The sequence below is a fragment of the Salmo trutta genome, chromosome 27 (genome assembly GCF_901001165.1).
Source record: "Salmo trutta chromosome 27, fSalTru1.1, whole genome shotgun sequence".
Taxonomy (NCBI): Eukaryota; Metazoa; Chordata; class Actinopteri; order Salmoniformes; family Salmonidae; genus Salmo; species Salmo trutta.
The window spans coordinates 41271691-41292103 of record NC_042983.1 but is presented as its reverse complement, the minus strand read 5'-3'; the positions used below and the strand labels follow the sequence as shown (position 1 = coordinate 41292103).

The following is a 20413-nucleotide window of genomic DNA, read 5'->3' as shown; positions in this document are numbered from 1 at the left end:
CTTCCTTCCTCTTCTCCCTCCACTTCTATCTCCTTCTCTCTCTCTCTCTCTCTCTCTCTCTCTTCCTCCCTCCACCTCTCTCTCTCTCTTCCTCCACCTCTCGCTTTCTCCCCCTCCCTCCCTCCCTCCCTCCCTCCCTCCTCCTCCCTCCCTCTGTCCCTCCCTCCCTCCCTCCCTCCCTCCCTCCCTTTCCTTCTCTTCATCTCTCACTCTCTCTCTCTTACTCTCTGTCTCCCTCCACCTCTCTCTCTCCCTCTCTCAATCTCTCTCCCTCCACTTCTCTCTCTCTCTACCTCTCTCTCTTTTTATTCCTCCACCTCTCTCACCATCGCTCCATCTCTTTCCCTCATCCTCTCTCTCTCTACCCCCCTCTCTCTCCCTCCCTCTCCCTCTCTGTCCCTGAAAGGTAAACAGAAAGGAAGAGAGACATTTCAAATGTCATAATATGTCTATATACAGTGTTGTAACGATGTGGAAATAACTAAAGAACAAAACTGAAAATTAATCAACATCAATATGGGTTGTATTTAGAATGGTTTTTGTGGCAACAGATCACACATATTGCTACTGTGATGGCACACTGTGGTATTTCACCCAATAGATATGGGAGTTTATCAAAATTGGATTTGTTTTCTAATTCTTTGTGGGTTTGTGTAATCTGAGGGAAATATGTGTCTCTAATATGGTCATACATTTGGCAGGAGGTTAGGAAGTGCAGCTCAGTTTCCACCTCATTTTGTGGGCAGTGTGCACATAGCCTGTCTTCTCTTGAGAGCCAGGTCTGCCTTCGGCAGCTTTTCTCAATAGCAAGGCTATGCTCACTGAGTCTGTACATAGTCAAAGCTTTCCTTAAATTTGGATCAGTCACAGTGGTCAGGTATTCTGCCACTGTGTACTCTCTGTTTAGGGCCAAATAGCATTCTGTTTTGGTGAGTTTTTTGGGTAATTCTTTAAATGTGAAAAGTAATTATATATATTTTTTTCTCATGATTTTGTGTGGTCTAAATGTGTTGCTGTCCTGGGGCTCTGTGGGGTCTGTTTGTGTTTGTGAACACATTTCGTTGGTCCCCACAAGGAAAAATGCTACTTTAGGCTTAGGGGTTAGGTTTGGGGTTAGGAGTTAGGTTTAGGCGTTAGGGGTTAGAGGTTAGGGTTGGGTTTAGTTTTAGGCTTAGGGTTTAGGTTTGGGGTTAGGGGTTAGGTTTAGGGTTAGCGGTTAGGGGTTAGAGGTTAGGATTGGGTTTAGTTTTAGGCTTAGGGTTTAGGTTTGGGGTTAGGGGTTAGGTTTAGGGTTAGCGGTTAGGGGTTAGAGGTTAGGGTTGGGTTTAGTTTTAGGCTTAGGGGTTAGGTTTGGGGTTAGGGGTTAGGTTTAGGGTTAGATTTAGGGTTAAGTTTAGTTTTAGGGTTTGGGGTTAGGGAAAATAGGATTTGGAATGGGAATAAAAGCTTTGGACCCCACTTGGATAGTAAAACCAACGTGTGTGTGTGTGTGTGTGTGTGTGTGTGTGACAAAACGTACTCTTACAGGCTCCGTGCCAGGGGTAGTGACCTTGGGGACAGTGGGTGACACAGTGGTCTCCCAGCAACAGGGTCCTAGCAATCTTACACCACAGACACACACTGCCCACGCCCGTCTGGAGGTCTGCCACACAACGCTGGCAATTACTGCTGCATTCTGGGAACACAGAGAGAGAGAGAGAGAGAGAGAGGGCAAAGGTCACACACGGCAACTTTGGGTAAACATTGCCCGTACACACCGATCTAGTGTCAGTTTAAACTCCTTATATCCTAACCTTAACCATTAGGGTTATAGAACCTCCCTGTATCCTAACCTTAACCATTAGGGTTATAGAACCTCCCTGTATCCTAACCTTAACCATTAGGGTTATAGAACCTCCCTGTATCCTAACCTTAACCATTAGGGTTATAGAACCTCCCTGCATCCTAACCTTAACCATTAGGGTTATAGAACCTCCCTGTATCCTAACCTTAACCATTAGGGTTATAGAACCTCCCTGTATCCTAACCTTAACCATTAGGGTTATAGAACCTCCCTGTATCCTAACCTTAACCATTAGGGTTATAGAACCTCCCTGTATCCTAACCTTAACCATTAGGGTTATAGAACCTCCCTGTATCCTAACCTTAACCATTAGGGCTATAGAACCTCCGTGTATCCTAACCTTAACCATTAGGTTTATAGAACCTCCCTGTATCCTAACCTTAACCATTAGGGTTATAGAACCTCCCTGTATCCTAACCTTAACCATTAGGGTTATAGAACCTCCCTGTATCCTAACCTTAACCATTAGGGTTATAGAACTTCCCTGTATCCTAACCTTAACCATTAGAGTTATAGAACTTCCCTGTGTCCTAACCTTAACCATTAGGGTTATAGAACCTCCCTGTATCATAACCTTATCCATTAGGGTTATAGAACCTCCCTGTATCCTAACCTTAACCATTAGGGTTATAGAACCTCCCTGTATCCTAACCTTAACCATTAGGGTTATAGAACCTCCCTGTACCCTAACCTTAACCATTAGGGTTATAGAACCTCCCTGTATCCTAACCTTAACCATTAGGGTTATAGAACCTCCCTGTATCCTAACCTTAACCATTAGGGTTATAGAACCTCCCTGTATCCTAACCTTAACCATTAGGGTTATAGAACCTCCCTGTATCCTAACCTTAACCATTAGGGTTATAGAACCTCCCTGTATCCTAACCTTAACCATTAGAGTTATAGAACCTCCCTGTATCCTAACCTTACCCATTAGGGTTATAGAACCGCCCTGTATCATAACCTTAACCATTAGAGTTATAGAATCTCCCTGTATCCTAACCTTAACCATTAGGGTTATAGAACCTCCCTGTATCCTAACCTTAACCATTAGGGTTATAGAACCTCCCTGTATCCTAACCTTAACCATTAGGGCTATAGAACCTCCCTGTATCCTAACCTTAACCATTAGGTTTATAGAACATCCCTGTATCCTAACCTTAACCATTAGGGTTATAGAACCTCCCTGTATCCTAACCTTAACCATTAGAGTTATAGAACCTCCCTGTATCCTAACCTTAACCATTAGGGTTATAGAACTTCCCTGTATCCTAACCTTAACCATTAGAGTTATAGAACTTCCCTGTATCCTAACCTTAACCATTAGGGTTATAGAACCTCCCTGTATCCTAACCTTAACCATTAGGGTTATAGAACCTCCCTGTATCCTAACCTTAACCATTAGAGTTATAGAACCTCCCTGTCTCCTAACCTTAACCATTAGGGCTATAGAACCTCCCTGTATCCTAACCTTAACCATTAGGGCTATAGAACCTCCCTGTATCCTAACCTTAACCATTAGGGTTATAGAACCTCCCTGTATCCCAACCTTAACCATTAGGGTTATAGAACCTCCCTGTATCCTAACCTTAACCATTAGGGTTATATAACCTCCCTGTATCCTAACCTTAACCATTAGAGTTATAGAACCTCCCTGTATCCTAACCTTAACCATTAGAGTTATAGAACCTCCCTGTATCCTAACCTTACCCATTAGGGTTATAGAACCTCCCTGTCTCCTAACCTTAACCATTAGAGTTATAGAATCTCCCTGTATCCTAACCTTAACCTTTAGGGTTATAGAACCTCCCTGTATCCTAACCTTAACCATTAGGGTTATAGAACCTCCCTGTATCCTAACCTTAACCATTAGGGCTATAGAACCTCCCTATATCCTAACCTTAACCATTAGGTTTATAGAACCTCCCTGTATCCTAACCTTAACCATTAGGGTTATAGAACCTCCCTGTATCCTAACCTTAACCATTAGAGTTATAGAATCTCCCTGTATCCTAACCTTACCCATTAGGGTTATAGAACCTCCCTGTATCCTAACCTTAACCATTAGAGTTATAGAACCTCCCTGTATCCTAACCTTAACCATTAGGGTTATAGAACCTCCCTGTATCCTAACCTTAACCATTAGGGTTATAGAACCTCCCTGTATCCTAACCTTAACCATTAGGGTTATAGAACCTCCCTGTATCCTAACCTTAAGCATTAGGGTTATAGAACCTCCCTGTATCCTAACCTTAACCATTAGGGCTATAGAACCTCCCTGTATCCTAACCTTAACCATTAGGGCTATAGAACCTCCCTGTATCCTAACCTTAACCATTAGGGCTATAGAACCTCCCTGTATCCTAACCTTAACCATTAGGGTTATAGAACCCCCCTGTATCCTAACCTTAGCCATTAGGGTTATAGAACCTCCCTGTATCCTAACCTTAACCATTAGGGCTATAGAACCTCCCTGTATCCTAACCTTAACCATTAGGGCTATAGAACCTCCCTGTATCCTAACCTTAACCATTAGGGTTATAGAACCTCCCTGTATCCTAACCTTAACCATTAGAGTTATAGAACCTCCCTGTATCCTAACCTTAACCATTAGGGTTCTAGAACCTCCCTGTATCCTAACCTTAACCATTAGAGTTATAGAACCTCCCTGTATCCTAACCTTAACCATTAGGGTTATAGAACCTCCCTGTATCCTAAACTTAACCATTAGGGTTATAGAACCTCCCTGTATCCTAACCTTAACCATTAGAGTTATAGAACCTCCCTGTATCCTAACCTTAACCATTAGGGCTATAGAACCTCCCTGTATCCTAACCTTAACCATTAGGGTTATAGAACCTCCCTGTATCCTAACCTTAACCATTAGGGCTATAGAACCTCCCTGTATCCTAACCTTAACCATTAGGGTTATAGGGTTAGATGCTAAACTGTCAGTAGGCCATGGTTTATGGGAAACCATAGAGATTCAAAAATAGTGTACCTTCTATATATCTCTATGGGCAGAATAATGACTTGTTCTACCCCTCCCTATCGCCCTATCACGGTCACCCAAAGATCTGGGTGATAAGGTACACCTATCTGTTATCTGATGGTGTAGCTGGCTGCTGTCGCTGGCTGGCATACACCTTGAGAGAGAGAGCTTCTCCCTCCAGGAAATCAATCATTTCCAGGCCCAGAGACAAGTACTTGTCTGTGGCGACCTAAATGCCAGAACTGGACAAAAACCTGACACCCTCAGCACACAGGGGGACAAACACCTGCCTGGAGGTGACAGCATTCCCTCCCCCATATGGCCCCCTAGGCACAACTATGACAACATAACCAACAAAAACGGGTCACAACTCCTGCAGCTCTGTCGCACGCTGGGTATTTACATGGTAGGTAGGCTTCGAGGGGACTCCTACGGTAATTACTCCAATAGCTCATCTCTTGGCAGTAGTACTGTAGACTACTTTATCACTGACCTCAACCCAGAGTCTCTCAGAGCGTTCACAGTCAGTCCACTGATACCCATATCAGATCACAGCAAAATCAAAAATTCTAAAATGGATGAAAAAAAATGTGTCCTGCGCAATCTACACACAATACCCCATAATGACATCACAATACCCCATAATGACATCACAATACCCCATAATGACATCACAATACCCCATAATGACAAAGTGAAAACAGATTTTTTTGAAATTGTAGCTGTATATTAAACATAGAAAACAGAAATACCTTATTTACATAAGTATTCAGACCCTTTGCTATGAGACTCGAAATAAATTGAGCTCAGGTGCATCCTGTTTCCATTGCTCATCCTTGAGATGTTTCTACAACTTGATTGGAGTCCACCTGTGGTAAATTCAATTTAATGGACATGATTTGGAAAGGTTCACACGTGTCTATATATGGTCCCACAGTTGACAGTGCATGTCAGAGCAAAAACCAAGCTATGAGGTCGAATGAATGGGAATGGGAGAAACTCCCCAAATACAGGTGTGCCAAGTGTGTAGCGTCATACCCAAGAAGACTCGAGGCTGTAATCGCTGCTAAAGGTGCTTCAACAAAGTACTGAGTAAAGGGTCTGAATACTTACAGAAATGTGATATTTCTGTTTGAATTTTTTATACATTTGTAAAAATTTCTAAAAACCAGTTTTTGTTTTCATTATGGGGTATTGTGTGTAGATTGATGAGGAAAATAAACAATTTCATACATTTTCGAATAAGGCTGTAACTTAACAAAATGTGGAAAAAAGTGTCTGAATACTTTCCGAATGCACTGTATATACCAACGAATTGGCGAGGGCACTAGAACAGTCTGCAGCCTCCGGCCTCACCCTACTAGAATCTGAAGTTAAATGTCAACTGTTTGCTGATGATCTGGTGCTTCTGTCCCCAACCAAGGACGGCCTAAAGCAACACTTGGGACTTCTGCACAGATTCTGTCAGACCTGGGCCCTGACAGTAAATCTCAGTAAGATAAAAATAATGGTGTTCCAAAAAAGGTCCAGTTGCCAGGACCACAAATACATATTCCATCTAGACACTGTTACCTTAGAGCACACAAAAAACTATACATACCTCGGCCTAAACATCAGCGCCACAGGTAACTTCCACAAAGGTGTGAACGAGCTGAGAGACAACGCAAGAACGGACTTCTATGCCATCAAAAGGAACATAAAATTCTACATAAAATCAAATCAAATCCAATTTTATTAGTCACATGCGCCGAATACAATGCTTACTTACGAGCTCTTAACCAACAATGCAGGTTAAAAAAATATATGAATAACAATAAGAAATAAAAGTAATAAGTAATTAAAGAGCAGCAGTAAAATAACAATAGCGAGGCTATATACGGGGGGTACTGGTATAGAGTCAATGTGCGGGGGCACCGGTTACTCGAAGTAATTGAGGTAAAATGTACATGTAGGTAGAGTTATTAAAGTGACTATGCATAGATAATAACAGAGTAGCAGCAGTGTAAAAGAGGGGGGGGCAATGCAAATTGTCTGGGTAGCCATTTGATTAGATGTTCAGGAGTCTTATGGCTTGGTGGTAGAAGCTGTTTAGAAGCCTCTTGGACCTAGACTTGTCGCTCCGGGTACCGTTTGCCGTACGGTAGCAGAGAGAACAGTCTATGACTAGGGTGGCTGGAGTCTTTGATACTTTTTAGGGCCTTCCTCTGACACCGCCTGGTATAGAGGTCCAGGATGGCAGGAAGCTTTGCCCCGGTGATGTACTGGGCCCTACGCACTACCTTCTGTAGTGCCTTGCGGTCGGAGGGCGAGCAGTTGCCATATCAGGCAGTGATGCAACCAGTCAGGATGCTCTCGATGGTGCAGCTGTAAAACCTTTTGAGGATCTGAGGACCCATGCCAAATCTTTCTAGTCTCCTGAGGGACAATAGGTTTTGTCATGCCCTCTTCACGACTGTTTTGGTGTGCTTGGACCATGTTAGTTTGTTGGTGATGTGGACACCAAGGAACTTGAAGCTCTCAACCTGCTCCACTTCAGCCCCTTCGATGAGAATGGAGGCATGCTCGGTCCTCCTTTTCCTGTAGTCCACAATAATCTCCTTTGTCTTGATCACGTTGAGGGAGAGGTTGTTGTCCACACGGCCAGGTCTCTGAACACCTCCCTATCTCGTCGTTGTTGGTGATCAGGCCTACCACTGTTGTGCCATCGGCAAACTTAATGATGGTGTTGGAGTCGTACCTGGCCGTGCAGTCATGAGTGAACAGGGAGTACAGGAGGAGACTGAGCACGCACCCCTGAGGGGCCCCTGTGTTGAGGTTCAGCGTGGCGGATGTGTTGTTGCCTACCCTCACCACCTGGGGGGCGGCCCGTCAGGAAGTCCAGGATCCAGTTGCAGAGGGAGGTGTTTAGTCCCAGGGTCCTTAGCTTAGTGATGAGCTTTGAGGACACTATGGTGTTGAACGCTGAGCTGTAGTCAATGACATACCAATTAGGATCTGGCGAAAAATACTTGAATCAGTTATAAACTCTACAACCACCTAACAGTAAGTGATTCTCAAACCTTCCATAACAAAGCCATCACATACAGAGAAATAAACCTGGAGAAGAGCCCCTTAAGCAAGCTGGTTATGGGGCTCTGTTCACAAATACAAACAGACCCAAGAGCCCAAGGACAGCAACATAATTAGACCCAACCACATAATGAGAAAAAAAAGGTAATCTCTTGACACATTGGAAAGAATTTACAAAAAAATTAAGCAAACTATAATGTTATTTGGCCCTAAACAGAGAGTACACAGTGGCAGAATACTTGACCACTGTGACTGACCCAAACTTAAGGAAAGCTTTGACTATGTACAAACTCAGTGAGCATAGCCTTGCTATTGAGAAAGGCCGCCGAAGGCAGACCTGGCTCAAAGGAGAAGACAGGCTATGTGCACACTGCCCACAAAATAAGATAGAAACTGAGCTGCACTTCCTAACCTCCTGCCAAATGTATGACATTATTAGAGACACATATTTCCCTCAGATTACACAGACCCACAAAGAATTCCAAAACAAATCCAATTTTGATAAACTCCCGTATCTACTGGGTGAAATACCACAGTTTGCCATCAGAGCAACAAAATTTGTGACCTGCTGCCGCAAGAAAAGGGTAACCAGTGAAGAACAAACACCATTGTTAACACAACCTATATTTCAGTTTATATATTTTACCTTTGGTACTTTAACTAATTGCACATCATTACAACACTGTATATAGACATAATATGACATTTGAAATGTCTCTATTCTTTTGAAACTTTTGTACATTTTTTATTGTTTACTTTTTAGTGACAGGGGGCAGTATTCGGAAATTCAGATGAATGACGTGCCCAAATTAAACTGCCTGCTACTCGGGCCCAGAAGGTAGGATATGCATATTATTAGTAGATTTGGATAGACAACACTCTGACGTTTCTAAAACTGTTTGAATGATGTCTGTGAGTATAACAGAACTCATATGGCAGGCAAAAACCTGAGAAAAATCCAACCAGGAAGTGTGGAAATCTGAGGTTTGTAGTTTTTCAAGTGATTCCCTATCCAGTATACAGTGACTTAGGGTTCATTTTGCACTTCCTAAGGCTTCCACTAGATATCAACAGTCTTTAGAACGTTGTTGCATGCTTCTACTGTGAATGGGAAGAGAATAAGAGCTCCTGGAAGTAGATGAGTGAGAAAATGACATGAGCTCAGTGGCGCACGCTCCCGTGAGAGTTAGCTGTGTTCCTTTTCTTTTTTGAAGACAAAGGAATCGTCCAGTTGGAATATTATGGAACATTTATGATAAAAACATCCTAAAGATTGATTCTATACTTCGTTTGACATTCTATACATCGTCTGTAATATAACTTTTTTGACTTTTCGTCTGAACTTAACTTTGCGAGCACTGTGCATTTGGAGTACTCTACCGAACGCGCGAACAAAAAGGAGGTATTTGGACATATATATGGACTTTATCGAAACAAATGAACCTTTATTGGGGAACTGGGATCCCTGGGAGTGCATTCCGATGAAGATCATCAAAGGTAAGTGAATATTTATAATATTATTTCTGAGTTTTGTTGACTCCACAAAATGGCGGGTTTGGTTTCGTCTCTGAGCGCTGTACTCAGATTATTGCAAAGTGTGCTTTCGCTGTAAAGTTTTTTTTAAATCTGACACAGCGGTTGCATTAAGGAGAAGTGTATCTATAATTCTTTGAATAACAGTTTCATAATTTATCAACGTTTATGATGAGTATTTCTGTAAATTGATGTGCTCATTAACCGGAGGTTTTGGGAGGCAAAACATTTCTGAACATTACACGCCAACGTAAACTGAGATTTTTGGATATAAATATGAACTTTATCGAACAAAACATACATGTATTGTGTAACATGAAGTCCTATGAGTGCCATCTGATGAAGATCATCAAAGGTTAGTGATTCATTTTAGCTGTATTTCTGTTTTTTGTGACGCCTCTCCTTGCTTGGAAAATGGCTGTGTGGTTTTTCTTGTCTCGGCGCTGTCTTAACATAATCTAATGCTATGCTTTTGTCGTAAAGCCTTTTTGAAATCGGACAATGTGGTTGGATTAACGAGAAGTTCATCTTTAAAATGGTGTAAAATAGTTGTATGTTTGAGAAATTTCAATTATGAGATTTTTGTTGTTTTGAATTTAGACCCCTGCTATTTCACTGGCTGTTGAATAGTGTGCCCCGCTAGCGTCCCACATTTCCCAGAGAGGTTAATTTCACTTTTTCATTATCTATTTCACTTGCTTTGGCAATGTTAACATATGTTTCCTATGCCAATAAAGCCCTTAAATTGAATTTGAGAGAGACAGAGACTGAGAGAGAGAGAGAGACAGAGAGAGAGAGAGAGAGAGAGAGAGACAGAGAGAGAGAGAGAGAGAGAGAGAGAGAGAGAGAGAGAGAGAGATATGGTAATGCCGTGGTCGTATTAACCTTGAATCAGTCTGAGATGTGTGTTTGTGTGTGTTTGCGTATGTGTGCATGCGTGTGCTGTGTGTGCTGTGTGTGCGTGTGCGTGAGTGTGTGCTTGTGTGTGGTTGCCTATCTCCACAATCTAAAGACAAACAACAGTGTGGCTTCCTGGGTGAAAGACAGATAAAGGAGATAAAGAGAGGTAAGAATAGGAGAGAAAACTATAATGGACTTTTTCTGTCTTTATTTTGGATTAGCAGAAGGATGGGAGACAAAACTATATTAAAGTTAACCTGCATCCATGCTTTCCTGCTGTCTGAGAGGCAACTCAGACAGCAGAGAGAGAGAGAGAGAGAGAGAGAGAGAGAGAGAGATACAGAGAGATGGACAGAGAGATAGACAGAGAGATCAGGTTAAAGAGGGATACAGAGCTGAGGTTTTATATATGCCTGTAATAAGCCTGAGTCTCTGCTGGCTCTTTCTGTTTCCATAGATGAGAGGTCTGATGAAAGAGAGATCTGATGAAAGATTTAGCACCAGATACACAGGAGGGCCTGCTTGATACTTTAAATATTAAATGATCCGGGCCATTTAGGAGCTGTTAACCACAATATCAGTCAGATTCAGGCTCACCTTGGAGAGGGAGAGAGCAGATAGTAAAGAGAGGAAGTATAAATTAGACTGGGGTAGCAATAGAGCCTTGTGGAACACCTTTTCCTTAGAGATGCCGTTAGAAACAACATAATTAAGATGCCTAGTGTGTAGGTTTGTCTTTTCAGGTCAAATGCTCTTAAACTATATCCTTCCATAAAGCGTCTAGATTATAAAGCTACTAGAAGGAAGGATGCCAATTCATTTTTTCGCTAATAGGCCACATGTATGGTTGTCTATAGAATTCATATTTCCATTACAGTGTGAGTAGCATTAAGACAAAGGGCATTTCTGTTCCCAGAGGCAACAAGAAACTGTATATTATAACTCAGAAAAGCACCTTTCACAATGCAGATAGATGTAGAAGATGGAAACCCCCGCAGATAGGCTCTGTTCAATAATAAAACGGCTCTGTTCAATAATAAAACGGCTCTGTTCAATAATAAAACGGCTCTGTTCAATAATAAAACGGCTCTGTTCAATAATAAAACGGCTCTGTTCAATAATAAAACGGCTCTGTTCAATAAGAAAACGGCTCTGTTCAATAAGAAAACGGCTCTGTTCAATAATAAAACGGCTCTGTTCAATAATAAAACGGCTCTGTTCAATAATAAAACGGCTCTGTTCAATAAGAAAATGGCTCTGTTCAATAAGAAAACGGCTCTGTTCAATAATAAAACGGCTCTGTTCAATAATAAAACGGCTCTGTTCAATAAGAAAACGGCTCTGTTCAATAATAAAACGGCTCTGTTCAATAAGAAAATGGCTCTGTTCAATAATAAAACGGCTCTGTTCAATAAGAAAATGGCTCTGTTCAATAATAAAACGGCTCTGTTCAATAATAAAACGGCTCTGTTCAATAATAAATGGCTCTGTTCAATAAGAAAATGGCTCTGTTCAATAATAAAACGGCTCTGTTCAATAATAAAACGGCTCTGTTCAATAATAAAACGGCTCTGTTCAATAATAAAATGGCTCTGTTCTATAATAAAACGGCTCTGTTCAATAATAAAACGGCTCGGTTCAATAATAAAACGGCTCTGTTCAATAATAAAACGGCTCTGTTCAATAAGAAACGGCTCTGTTCAATAAGAAAACGGCTCTGTTCAATAATAAAACGGCTCTGTTCAATAATAAAACGGCTCTGTTCAATAAGAAAATGGCTCTGTTCAATAATAAAACGGCTCTGTTCAATAATAAAACGGCTCTGTTCAATAAGAAAACGGCTCTGTTCAATAATAAAATGGCTCTGTTCAATAATAAAACGGCTCTGTTCAATAATAAAACGGCTCGGTTCAATAATAAAACGGCTCTGTTCAATAATAAAACGGCTCTGTTCAATAAGAAAACGGCTCTGTTCAATAAGAAAACGGCTCTGTTCAATAATAAAACGGCTCTGTTCAATAATAAAACGGCTCTGTTCAATAATAAAACGGCTCTGTTCAATAATAAAACGGCTCTGTTCAATAATAAAATGGCTCTGTTCAATAATAAAATGGCTCTGTTCAATAATAAAACGGCTCTGTTCAATAATAAAACGGCTCTGTTCAATAATAAAACGGCTCTGTTCAATAATAAAACGGCTCTGTTCAATAAGAAAATGGCTCTGTTCAATAATAAAACAGCTCTGTTCAATAATAAAAAGGCTCTGTTCAATAATAAAACGGCTCTGTTCAATAATAAAACGGCTCTGTTCAATAAGAAAACGGCTCTGTTCAATAATAAAACGGCTCTGTTCAATAATAAAACGGCTCTGTTCAATAATAAAACGGCTCTGTTCAATAAGAAAACGGCTCTGTTCAATAATAAAACGTCTCTGTTCAATAATAAAATGGCTCTGTTCAATAATAAAATGACTCTGTTCAATAATGAAATGACTCTTTGCCACTTTACCTAGATGGTTCATCTGACAAAAATGACCTAAATCTTGAAATCTCACAGTATCCCTCACAGGGAGAGAGAGAGAGAGAGAGAGAGAGAGAGAGAGAGAGAGAGAGAGAAAGAGACAGAGAGTGAGAGCGAGAGAGGAAGAGACAGAGAGTGAGAGCAAAAGACAGTGACAGAGAAAGAGATAGAGAGAGATAGAGAGAGAGACAGAGACAGAGTGAGAGCAAGAGAGAAAGACAGAGACAGAGAAAGAGAGAGAGAGAGAGAGAGAGAGAGAGAGAGAGAGAGAGAGAGAGAGAGAGAAAGACAGAGACCGAGAAAGAGATAGAGAGAGAGAGAGAGAGAGAGGGGGGGAAGAGTGAATGTAGATAAATAGAGAGAGAGTGAGAGAGACAGAGACAGAGAGTGAGAGCGAGAGAGAGAGAGAGAGAGAGAGATAGAGAGAGAGACAGAGACAGAGAGTGAGAGCAAGAGAGAAAGACAGAGACAGAGAAAGAGAGAGGGGGGGGGAAAGAGTGAATGTAGATAAATAGAGAGAGAGTTGTGGGAAAGTTATATGTCAGCAGGGAGGGTGCTGATATGAGTGTCTGGCCCCTGGTCTGGCCATGCAGAAAAGATGAACGCAGTCTCTCCGTGCCCTAGAAATGCCAGCAGGCATCTTTTATTGAACACAGTTTGGATGAGTGGAGGAGAACAGAGAGAGATGAGAGGAGGGATAACTCAACTGTTTCAATTTCATGTCAGTAGGAAAACAGCGGGACCATAATCATAAAACGTAATTAAAATCTGTGTTTTTTTTGTTGCTCACATATCTACGCACAGACACACACATGCCCTCATGCACACATATGGAAAGTGTTCGGTTCCTAACGGGAGATTGTTTCTGTACCGAGAAGTTCAGACGGGACTCATTTTCAAAACAATCAGGAGAGACGGTGATAAGTTTAAACATTTTTTTGACAATTCATCTGGGTATAACGTATACAGAATAAAAAATATACACAAAAAGCTTAATTCTCTCACATTTTTGTTTACATCCCTGTTAGTGAGCATTTCTCATTTGCCAAGATAATCTAACCGTGCTAGTCCAGGACCTCCACATCCGGCTTCGTCACCTGTGGGATCGTCTGTAGAGAAAAACTAATTCTGATTGGCTGGACCTGGCTCCCCAGTGGGTGGGCCTGGTTGCCAAGTGGGTGGGCCTATGTCCTCCCAGGCCCACCCATGGCTGCGCCCCTGCCCAGCCATGTGAAATCCATAGATTAGGGCCTAATGAATATATTTCAATTGACTGATTTCCTTCTATTATCTGTAACTCAGTAAAACTTTAGAAATTATTGCATGTTGCGTTAATATTTTTTTGTTTAGTATAGTTGACTTTCTTTACCAAAAGAATGACAAGGGAACATGAATATTGTCTATGTTTGTCACGCCCTGACCTTAGAGAACCTTTTTATTCTCTATGTTGGTTAGGTCAGGGTGTGACTAGGGTGGGTACTCTAGTTTTTTGTATTTCTATGTTGGCCTGGTATGGTTCCCAATCAGAGGCGGCTGTCTATCGTTGTCTCTGATTGGGGATCATATTTAGGCAGCCTTTTCCCACCTGTTGTTTGTGGGATCTTGTTTTTTTGTATTGTTGCCGTTGAGCCCTACAAGGCTGTGTTTTGCTTTCGCTGTAAAGCCTTTTTGAAATCGGACAATGTGGTTTACATGAAGGTGCAGTGTATCTTTAAAATGGTGTAAAATAGTTGTATGTTTGAGAAAGTTGAATTATGACATTTTGTTGTTTTTGAATTTGCTGCCCTGATATTTCACTGGCTGTGTCCCGCAGGTGGGATGCTAGCATCCCACGTAGCCCATAGAAGTTAACCTACCCCACACTGCATCTTGGTCCGACCATCATTACAACGACGATCGTTACAATGTTAACTTTAAAATAAACATTAAAATAACTTTGATCATCAAATATTCAAGTTCTCCGTAAAATCCAAACTCCCTCAGACAATGATTGATACAGTATCAACACACACACACACACACACACACACACACACACACACACACACACACACACACACACACACACACACACACACACACACACTAACCCACCCTTAATACGCGTACTACTCACCCTGGCAGAATCCTTGGGGGTGTAAGAACAGTCCATCTGGACAGCTAGTCCTGCAGTAGCCGTTGTTGAAGTTTGCCAGGGGGGGGCAGGACACACAGTCAGCCTGGGACGTACCTGAACACTCCTGGCAGGATGGGTGGCAACCTGGGGGGGGGGGGGGGGGGGTAGAGTGTAAGGGGTGAGGGGGGGGTATAGGTTAATAATACAGTAGTGTATCATCATCCAAACGTCAATGGATATGACTGTATTGATTGTATTTTGTATTTTAAGTGCCTTGCTCAAGGGCACAGCAGTAGTGGATGGCAGTTGAGCTATGACCTCAGGGATTCTCATGTGAATGGAGGAGCACCATTCTGGTCCCTCTTTGAGGATCCCTCCAGTATCTGCTGGTATCATTCCTACAACCTCAGAAACCATTCGAAAACCAGGTGGTTTGTGTCTAGACAGTTGGTTGCTTAGAAAACCAGGCAAAAGTAGATACAATAATTTCCTTCAAATTTCCCCAAAATTATTATTGTGCAAAACAAGAGACAATAAACCTTCCCACCAGTAGAGGACAGACAGCAGAGAAATTAAGCAGATATAAGACAGTTCACAGGAGGGTCAAATTAGGTTTGAGATGACAAACAAGGCTTTGCTAATGGATAGCAGATTCAAGTGACTCCACATTGCAGCCTTCTGTTAATTTAATTAAATTGAAGAGTCTTAGGAGAAAGCTGTTACAGCCTCAGGCTGTGATTACATCTGTGTCCCAAATGACACTCTATTCAGCCCCATATCGCTCTGGTCAAAAGTAGTGCACTATATAGGGAATAGCATGTCGTCCTTACTTTAAGTACATCAGATTCTTCTAAAAAGGAGAAGCATTGCCCAGAAAACGTCTGAACTGCCGAAGGACTGTCCACAGTTACTGAAAATGTATTCTCTCACCAATGTGGAGAACGGTCATGTTTCCCTCCATTACTTTTATTCAGCCTCTGGGAAATGCCCGTTGAATGTCTTTTTGATATTCGTTATTGAAGGAATAAATCGTATCGACAACTGGCATAGCTTTTCCGTGCTAAGCGCTACAATAGCAAACTACGACTGTTTCTTCAACAGCTAAAAAGCACTAGGTTGTCCATTTTTGAATCCCTCGATGGGTAAAAACGGGATCTTCAAAGAGTCCTAACAAATAGGGAATTACACACTGTTTTTGTATTCAAATGATAATTTAAGACTGGTTCCTTTTCCTCTCATTTGCTTCTTTAAGTGACTGGGTTTGAAACGTGGGTCTCCTGTGTGTAAGTTCATGTGTGGGGTGGACAGTATTGGTTGCCCAGGTAATGGTATGCAGACAATAGTAAAAGTGAGGCGCGTGTGTGTGCATGTGTGTGTGTGTGTGCACGTGTGTGTGTGTGTGTGTGTCTAGAAAAAGGTCTCCTTACCTTGGCAAGTGTTGTCCTGGACGGTGTGTCCTGGGTGACATCTGGGGACGCACTGGCCTTCCTGGAGGACATAGGGCGGGCCACAGGAAGTACAGTTCTGACTACTTCCTCCTGTGCACTGTAAACAGGAAGTGTGGCATTCTGAAATGGACCAAGAGAGAGAAAAGAGGTGGATTTAGGTGTGTGATATTGTCCATTTAGCATGAAACATAAGCCCACTGATACAGCATTACAAGTCTCCTTGAATATACAGACAGCCTATTACATATGCTGTGGTCTTGTGACAAACTGACACCATTTTGGGATAATGTACAGTACCAGTCAAAAGTTTGGACACACCTACTCATTCAACATTTTTTTCTTTATTTTTACTGTTTTCTAAATTGCAGAATAATAGTGAAGATATCATAACTATGAAATAACACATATGAAATCATGTAGTAACAAAAAAAGTGTTAAACAAATCAAAATATATTTTATATTTGAGATTGTTCAAAGTAACCACCCTATGCCTGATGACAGCTTTGCACATTCTTGGAATTCTCTCAACCAGCTTCATGAGGTAGTCACTTGGAATGCATTTCAATTAACAGGTGTGCCTTGTTAAAAGTTCATGTAGATTTAATTGCTGCAAAAAACTGTATACCCTCATACTATATAGCCTCTTACTGGAAAGCCGCGTACTGTATAGCCTCGTACTGTACAGCCTCGTACTGGAAAGCCTCGTACTGTACAACCTCGTACTGTACAACCTCGTACTGTATAGCCTCGTACTGTACAACCTCGTACTGTATAGATTCGTACTGGAAAGCCTCATACTGAACAACCTCGTACTGTATAGCCTCGTACTATATAGCCTCGTACTGTATAACCTCGTACTGTATAACCTCGTACTGTATAGCCTTGTACTGGAAAGCCTCGTACTGTATAGCCTCGCACTATATAGCCTCGTACTGTATAACCTCGTACTGTATAGCCTCGTACTGTATAACCTCGTACTGTATAGCCTTGTACTGGAAAGCCTCGTACTGTATAGCCTCGTACTGGTTAGCCTCGTACTGTATAGCCTCGTACTGTATAGCCTCGTACTGTATAGCCTCGTACTGTATAACCTCGTACTGTATATCCTTATATAGGCATTTTGTTTTTGTTTTTTTATTTTCGTGTTGTATTTGAAAAATATATATATACATTCGGACACAAACCATGTTTTCCCTGAATATGTGTCCCTGTATATGTCTCCCTGTATATGTCTCCCTGTGTATGTCTCTCTGTGTATGTCTCTCTGTGTATGTCTCTCTGTGTATGTCTCTCTGTGTACAGTATGTATCTCTGTGTATGTCTCTCTGTGTATAGTATGTCTCTCTGTGTATGTCTCTCTGTGTATGTCTCTCTGTGTATGTCTCTCTGAGTATGTCTCCCTGTATATGTCTCTCTGTGTATGTCTCTCTGTGTATGTCTCTCTGTGTATGTCTCTCTGAGTATGTCTCCCTGTATATGTCTCTCTGTGTATGTCTCCCTGTGTACAGTATGTCTCCCTGTATATGTCTCCCTGTGTATGTCTCTCTGTGTATAGTATGTCTCTCTGTGTATGTCTCTCTGTGTATAGTATGTCTCTCTGTGTATGTCTCTCTGTGTATGTCTCTCTGTGTATAGTATGTCTCTCTGTGTATGTCTCTCTGTGTACAGTATGTCTCTCTGTGTATGTCTCTCTGTGTATGTCTCTCTGTGTATGTCTCTCTGTGTCACACCCATGAGAGAGTCTGTCAGACAGCCTGTCTCTACCTCTCCTGAGTTTACAGCTGACAGCCAGAGAGGAGTGTGTGTGTGTGTGTGTGTGTGTGTGTGTGTGTGTGTGTGTGTGTGTGTGTGTGTGTGTGTGTGTGTGTGTGTGTGTGTGTGTGTGTACAGTAGGTTACAGACCCCAGCATAGGGACCTCTCATGTCAAAATGTAAACCTAGAAAAATCACTCACAGACCGTGGCATCGAGAAAGACAGCCTCTCCAAACCTCACCCTCGCTCTCTTTGTCTATTTAGTCAACTTAAGCTGTCAGTCGACTGAATAACACTATCTATTTCAGTAATTGAGTTTACCATCTCCTTCCACAGAGCTGGAGGGATATTAAAAACAACTGCTGTCAAGCTTCCTTCAGCTGCCAGGAGAGGAGGAAAAGACAGATAGGCACCAGCCGTTACAGAGTCAATGGGGAAAGGAGGACTTTGGCAGGCAGGCAGGCAGGCAGGCAGTCAGGCAGGTAGGTAGGTAGGTAGGCAGTCACTCCTCTCCTGGCAGCTGAAGGAAGCTTGACAGCAATTCGTTTTAATATCCCTGACTGCCTGCCTGCTTGCCTTCCTACCTGCCTGCCTGCCTGACTGCCTGCCTACCTACCTGCCTGCCTGCCTGCCTGCCTGCCTGCCTGCCTGCCTGCCTGCCTGCCTGCCTGCCTGCCTGCCTGCCTGCCTGCCTATCTACCTGCCTTACTGACTGCATGCCTACCTACCTGCCTTACTGACTGCCTGCCTACCTACCTACCTACCTGCCTGACTGACTGCCTGCCTGCCAAAGTCCTTCTCCTTTCCCCATTGACTCTGTAACGTTAGCAAGATACATACAGTATAACACTACATCACCTGGATACATACAGTATAACACTACATCACCTGGATACATACAGTATAACACTACATCACCTGGATACATACAGTATAACACTACATCACCTGGATACATACAGTATAACACTACATCACCTGGATACATACAGTATAACACTGCATCACCTGGATACATACAGTATAACACTACATCACCTGGATACATACAGTATAACACTACATCACCTGGATATATACAGTATAACACTACATCACCTGGATACATACAGCATAACACTACATCACCTGGATACATACAGCATAACACTACATCACCTGGATACATACAGCATAACACTACATCACCTGGATACATACAGTATAACACTACATCACCTGGATACATACAGTATAACACTATATCACCTGGATACATACAGCATAACACTACATCACCTGGATATATACAGTATAACACTACATCACCTGGATACATACAGTATAACACTATATCACCTGGATACATACAGTATAACACTACATCACCTGGATATATACAGTATAACACTACATCACCTGGATACATACAGTATAACACTACATCACCTGGATACATACAGTATAACACTACATCACCTGGATACATACAGTATAACACTATATCACCTGGATACATACAGTATAACACTACATCACCTGGATACATACAGTATAACACTACATCACCTGGATACATACAGTATAACACTACATCACCTGGATACATACAGTATAACACTACATCACCTGGATACATACAGTATAACACTACATCACCTGGATACATACAGTATAACACTACATCACCTGGATACATACAGTATAACACTATATCACCTGGATACATACAGTATAACACTACATCACCTGGATACATACAGTATAACACTACATCACCTGGATACATACAGTATAACACTACATCACCTGGATACATACAGTATAACACTACATCACCTGGATACATACAGTATAACACTACATCACCTGGATACATACAGTATAACACTACATCACCTGGGCTGTGGATGCATCAGAACTCAAACAGCGTGTTTCAGGTCATTTCATCTTCCCTGTTGTGTTGTAACAGGTCCTGAATCTAAAAGGGGTGATGTATTGTGTATCGGGGCGCAGGACTATTTCCACTCCTGTCCTGGAGAATCAATTGTACCGCTGATTTAATTTGTACCTAGTATTTCAGTTAATTGATTGAGTCATGTCCCTGATTGGCTAGATGTGGTGTCCCAGGTCTGAATCAGTCAACTGATGAGGATGAAATGAGAGCTAAATATAACAGTCTATATTAAACACAGCAGGAACACTGAGTTGATACCAATGCCCTCAACACTGGGTATCTCTGTCTACACACACAGGAGCG

At 41.9% G+C, this 20413-nt stretch overlaps 1 protein-coding gene across 1 annotated transcript in view; it reads right to left on the bottom strand.

Moving 5' to 3' along the window:
• Positions 1 to 20413, bottom strand: part of fras1 (Fraser extracellular matrix complex subunit 1) — a 306477-nt gene that overhangs the window by 117360 nt on the left and 168704 nt on the right. The window contains exons 18-20 of the mRNA XM_029718140.1: positions 16401 to 16568; positions 14974 to 15117; positions 1526 to 1675 (exon numbers count right to left, since the gene is read on the bottom strand). Coding sequence (XP_029574000.1) covers positions 1526 to 1675; positions 14974 to 15117; positions 16401 to 16568 — 462 coding nt within the window. The remainder of the gene's footprint in view (positions 1 to 1525; positions 1676 to 14973; positions 15118 to 16400; positions 16569 to 20413) is intronic.